At 47.3% G+C, this 6,419-nt stretch overlaps 1 protein-coding gene across 1 annotated transcript; it reads right to left on the reverse strand.

The window, feature by feature from the left end:
• Positions 1-2,982: 2,982 nt before the first annotated feature.
• LOC134569308 (E3 ubiquitin-protein ligase Midline-1-like) lies at positions 2,983-4,655 on the reverse strand. Its single transcript, XM_063428225.1, has one exon. It carries the CDS (start codon positions 4,612-4,614, stop codon positions 2,983-2,985), a length of 1,632 nt encoding a protein of 543 aa, XP_063284295.1. The 5' UTR covers positions 4,615-4,655.
• Between the last annotated feature and the right edge of the window lie 1,764 nt (positions 4,656-6,419).

Here is a 6,419-nt window from a genome sequence, read left to right on the forward strand (position 1 = left end):
TGCATTCGAATATGCGCCATGGGGCGCTACCGTCCACGGCACGTACCCCATGACCCACCCGGAACCCTTAATGTTCCTTTTTAGTCAAGGCACCCCCCGAGGCAGGAGGGAACGTCCCTGCAGTAAAAAGCCCCTCCCCCCATCTGCACCCTAGCATTGCGCGCAAGCCAAGCGAGCCATAGTAGCTCAGCAACACCCAGAGTCACGCGAACCCTGGACGCTGCAGGAAAGCGCACTCAAACATACGATACATACTGAAATTAAGGGGGAGGGGGAAGCGGCGTCCATGCACCCAAGTACTTGGATTATATCTCTTTTCTTTTTTTTTTTTTTTTTTTTTTTTTTTTGTGAACGTTTAATCTTCTTGTATTTGCCATTGTATATTTATCTCTCTTTTTTTTTTTTTTTTTTTTGTGATTTATTCCATGTGGCAATTTACAGTTTATTTCTGTCCTGTAATAATTTGTTTTCATCTTTTTTTTTTTTTTTTTTGTGTGTTCAAAGAGAACTAGACTGAATAAAGTAAGGAACAACGTAGGTACGCGAAGCGCTAAAAGAGGGGAGAAATTTACTCACCGGTCGCAGTCTGGCGATCCAAGCCCGGCACTGCGCTCACAGAAGGCTGAGGAAAAGAAACAGCAGTTCCAGCATCCATAGAAGACATCAGCCGTGATCCAGGCGCCACCTGCTGGATGGATCCAGGAACTGCAGCAGAGTCCTGAGAAGGAAGCAGCAGAGAGGACGTGAGCCTACGCCCCAGAGGAGAAGGCCAAGGTAAGTGACCTGCAGGGGGGGGGGGGGGGAGGGGAGGGGGAGGGAGGGGGGGGGGGCCAGGCCAGGTATAGGGGGCAGGGGAGAACAGAGGGGACCCAGATAGAGCAGGGTAGGCACCAGGGGTTAAAGGGCAGAAAAAAGGGGGAAAAGGCAGGAAAGGAAGAAAAAAAAGGGGGGGGCAGGAAAGGGGGGCAAAGAGCCGAGAGGGGGGGGGGGGGGTAGGGGGTAAGAGGAGGACAGTAAGGGATGAGAGGGTCCCGGGGGCCCTGTCAGTGGGAAGCTGGGCCCCCCAGGGGACCCCTCTCGCGGAAACCACATGGGAGGGGGAGGAGACAGGGGAAAAGTATACCGGGAGCCTTCCTCACCGGCAGAGGAGGCTCCCGACCCACAAGGGGACCCCCCACGCACCCCCAACGGCGGTACCACGGTACCCCGCGCGGCCCTTGCGGACCCACTCACCACAGGGGCCCCAGCGGCAGCCCCACACCCCCGCCTGCCGCCTGGAAGTATTCATGGGCCTCCCACCGCCCCGGACCGCGTTCCCACGCTGGCGGCCGGGGCGGGAGTCAGGGGAACTGGCCGGGCATGTGGAGCCCGCCGGGTAGGCTGCGCACCAGGCCTCCGGGCCGCAGGGCGCGCAGCAGATGAAGGCATAATCTAAGGCCTTGAGGGAGCAGGCTGCGCCACGCGCGCAGCCACGGAAGGCCGCAAATCACGGCCACAGGACCCAGGCCGCGTGTCTGGAGCCCCCAGACACGCGGTCCTGGTGATGCCTCGGGCCCAGGCTCCTGCTCCTACCCCGGGCCCGAGGAGTGGGGTTTGGAGAGAGCCTGGCAGGCGGGTGGGAACGCCTGCCAGTGCTGGAGCGGCCCCCAGGGGCAGGGGCCACATGGAAGGCAGCAGGGGAGACCACAGGGGGTGCTCCAGGGGGAGGTAGGCCGCGGGGGGGGGGCCCACACCGGTAGCCATACCTCAATTAATGCTTGCCAATTGTTCCCACAGGTGCCGGCCACCATCCACGCTGCAGCAGCCCTGAGGGAAGCCAGAAGCCTCAACCATCAAGCCGTGTAACCTGCAGGCCCAGGCAAACAGGAGCAGGAGGACAGGAAGCTGTTTGCTGGCCCGAATCCCAAGTGGCACTGAGGTAAGACCTCCCCCACACTGTCTTACACAGAACATAATCACACCCACAGACTCTTTCCCAACCAATTCCATGCATCTATCCCCACACTCCTACATGTGCCCTTGTCCGCTTAGCTGCGCTATCTCCCCAGGGCCTCAACAAAATATTTCTACTACAACAACCACTAAATATTAGAGGGAACATTGTGTACTAATCTCATTAATTTCAACATGAAAACGGTCTTTATACAGATATAGTGCTGACTGAATAGGAAAACAGTGGGATTTTACGGATTGGCAGTTTTTTAAATTACATTAATCATTATAGCTCCCATCACACTCAGTCAGCTAATATTCAATAATAATCAGCCAGTACACATAATGACACACACATTCACACACAGGCATAAAACACATGATGGGAATTGTAGTCGAGAGCAGCTATCAGTACCAGAGCTGACATACAGTATACCTACTTACATGGCTCTGTGGATTGTGTTACGTAGGACGTACCAAGAGACAACCACACATTCGAGTGGAAGAGCATATACGTTATATAAACACGGGATTTAAGGGACACAGTGTGTCTCAACACTTTAATATTAAACATGACAGCAATCCGGGATTTACATTATTACGTATACATAGAGTGATAAGGGATTGGAGGGATGGAGCCGGGGCAGCGACCTGAGACAAGGAAACAAGGGAACGACAGCCCAGTGTATCTGACATTTCAGATACAATAAACTCTAACTCTCATCACAATCAGACAACAAAAACTCACACACACACACACGGATTTGAATTAAAACACAATCTCTAACATGCAGGATACACGCTGTGACGATAGTTTAATTATAGAGATGTCTGTCTGTATTGAGTAATTCTGCATTAATGTCAGTAACATTCACCCACAATCACACACAGTGACACACAGAGCAGCTGTTGCTTAGTAACAGGCTCCGCCCAGTCCCAGGTCAAGTGGGCGGAGCTAACCCTGTTGTGATGCTCCGCCCACACCCAGATCAGTATTACCGTCTCGTGATTCCCACTAATTAAATCTCTTTAATTAGATTAATAAATCATTCAATACATTCTCAGCCAGCTATTATCCCCATATACCCTGAATACAGCATGAAGCGGCTCAGTGAAGGTGGCAGTGAAGGTGTGTAAGTGTCTGATGGGGTCACACAGCTCATAAAAGGACAGCCGCCCGGCCTCGTAGTCCAGGAATATCCAGAATCTGCGGCTGGAAGGGGTGGGGGGAGGTAACCGGATTGATTTACTGTCATGTATCACATAATACGGATTATACCTCCTCCCCAAACCCCAGGACTTGTTATTACATCCAATCTCTGACTGACGTCCTTTCCTGTCTATACTGCGATAGGCCATCCCTACCGCCCACCACCCTGATTCACTGCCTTCCACTTCCCAGTAATGTCGCCCTGAGGAGAAACTCCTGGAGCTTAAAACCTGATCAGACTGAAATCTCTCTGGTGTTTCTGGGCGACTCTTCATACGTGACCTGGATACAGTTTTCATATCACCTGATACAGTTACATCATTAGCAGCCGTGTTTACATCCAGTAACATGTCTGAAGCCGTGTTTACCCCCAGTAACATGTCTGAAGCCGTGTTTACCCCCAGTAATATATTAGCCGGTACATGGAGCTGTCTCTTTACTCCGGTCACAATCCCAGCTAAGCCTGAGTGTAAGGTCCCTGAGATCAGACCCACATCCAGATCCCCTACAGCACGGACCTTGTTATCATCTCTCTCTCTGTCCTCATTATCTCCCTCCTCACTATCACAATAGTCAGCGCTGTCTGATTCCCGTCCTTGTAAGACAGTTAATGGGTCCGTCATGTTACACAGCTCCTCAATGTGACCCATCTTCCTGGACAGATCCTCCTTCTTTATTTCCAGCTGCCGGATTAGATCTGAGACTCGGAGTGAGACCTGCTCTTCCTGCCTGGAGATCTCACTCAGGACTCGCTGCTCTAGAGCTTCCAGCTGTTCCATGATGCCCCTAATCAGGGCAGTAACTTCCTCTGTTACCCCAGCTGCTTTTTCTTCCACTTCTATCCTGAGCTTCTGCAGGTTTTGGACTCTTTTCTCAGCCTCCTCTCTCTTTAAGATCAGTTTCTGCAGAATATTTCTCAGTTTCTCCTTCTTCTTCTCAGAGGCCTCATTCAGAGTCTCCACCGCGTGTCCCCTGTGCTCTCCGGCCAGACTGCAGGACACACAGATACAGGCAGCATCCTCAGAGCAGTAATATTTCAGGATTTCCTTGTGGACGGAGCATTTTCTGTCCCCCAGTGAAGTGGTGGGTTCAGTTAGGACATGTTCTGCTGACTGGCTGTGTTTCTTTAAGTGTTTATCACACAGAGAAGCTTCACAGTGCAGACATGTTTTAGCAGCCGGTACAGGAGAGTCACAGTAAGTACAGGAGATCCCAACCTCCTTCTGCTCTGGGTGAGTAGATAGGAAACTCTCCACTATGTTACGCAGTGTTAGAGCTCTGTGCAGGTCTGGTCTTGTGTTAAATAATTGTCTGCATTCAGGACAGGAATATCCTCTCACCCCCTGTGTGTCCAGCACATTGTCAATGCAGACCCGGCAGTAGCTATGTCCACATGTCAGGGTTACAGGATCTGTATAAATGTTCAGGCAGATGGAGCAGGTCAGCTCGTCTCTCAGATCAGCAGACGCCATCACTGGAAGCAGGAACAAGAAACGAAACTTAATGTTTGTCATTTCTCAGAAATCAGTGAGTCATTGTATACTATATTCCACACCCAGGGGGCGGCCAGTTTGTATCAGAGGATTTAACTTCCTGACTGTTAACCCTGAGAGTTCCTGATGGTCTGTCTTTTCTATAACACAATATTCAGAGCGTATAAACTGTAATGAATTGTTGTTCCTTATTGTAAGTTTATTTTCTATAGAAAGCTCTAAGTAACGTGTTAGTGACAGTAACGGCTGTAGGTCATTTTAATGGATTCTATCCAGAGTCTGCAATGCTCTAACCGTCGTTAGTCTCCAAACAGTTCTGATTACGGTGTTATAATAACTGTAATAATACAATAAGCTGTAATAACACAGTAAGCTGTAATAATACAATAAGTTATAATAACTGTAATAATACAATACGCTGTAATAATACAATGAGCTATAATAATACAATAAGCTGTGATAATACACTGAGCCGTTATAGTACAATTGTCCCCCCGTCACATGCTTTCACTGTCTGACTACACATTACGTCTGGCTGTACTAGGAGTTGAGAAATACAACAACCCATCAATACGTCTTATTATCGATGTATTTAGATGTGTTTAGATTGTGAGATCGTTTGGACAGGGCACTTTTCACCTCCTGCTCCAGTATGTCAAACAATGTTAGAATAAAATGTTTGTCTTGTTTACCTATTATACTGCGCTGTGGACTATGTTGGCGCTATATAAATAATTATAACAATAAATTGTCTGTATCAGTGAAATTAAGCATGAAAGCCTTTCTATAAGCATGGTGCAGACAAACCATCGCTATGAAGTGAGGTGTGTGCAAACACTAAAAGCAGAATATCTGCAGGGTAGCCCCGTAACACAAATCAAATACAAACTATCAATAAAAGGATATATTAATGAAAAGGCAAGACACATATTTCAGCTAAATAAAAAATCCTTTATTAGATTCCAGTGTGAATTCTCCTGTCTCCATGTCTATTGTTTGTTCCTCCCATTAACACGAATGCATTATGCCGAAAACCTATCGATAGTAAAGGAAAGAGGTCCAGGCACTCCTTGGTTCAAAATAGACAATTTATTAGAACCACAGCAACGTTTCGACCTTCTCGGTCTTTTTCACGCTGACAACTACATCAACTAACTCAGTATATATAGGTAAGTTATACAATTTAATAAAATACAACACATATGTGAACGAGTATGCAAGACAAATGACAGCTGTGCTAGTAATGAGCTTAAATGAATAATCAACATAAATTAATGCAAAACAGCTACTGACCGTGTGTAGGAAGGACCGCCAAAAAAACAAGCTTCCCTGTAGACGCCGCGTTGGAACGCAAACTGCGTCCCACTATTGTTATCTGAAACACTATCGATGTCTGAATTTTTATTGTATTTTATGTTTATATATCTGTATTTATATAAATAAAAAGAAGAAGTGCTGTAAATGGATGGAAAGATGAAAAGATTTAATTTATATAAAGTTCCAGCGTTCTCCCGACTCAGAATGTATTGTAGAAGGATAGTTTAGCGCCATTTCTCCCAGTTTCCATTACTTCACCATTAACAGCTGTGATTTCTGTATTTCAGACGCTAAATGCGGACGAGCACAGCGGTCTCGAGCTGCCTTATAGCGTCATTCTACTATGGGTTTACTCATTGACGTGACTTTGTTAATGTTATTTTTTTATAATAATTGAGGAATTAAATAATTTATCTGCCTTGAATCTATCTCCTTTTGATATAATCAAACATAGATATGTGGGAAGA

Source organism: Pelobates fuscus, chromosome 7 (genome assembly GCF_036172605.1).
Source record: "Pelobates fuscus isolate aPelFus1 chromosome 7, aPelFus1.pri, whole genome shotgun sequence".
NCBI classification, from domain to species: Eukaryota; Metazoa; Chordata; class Amphibia; order Anura; family Pelobatidae; genus Pelobates; species Pelobates fuscus.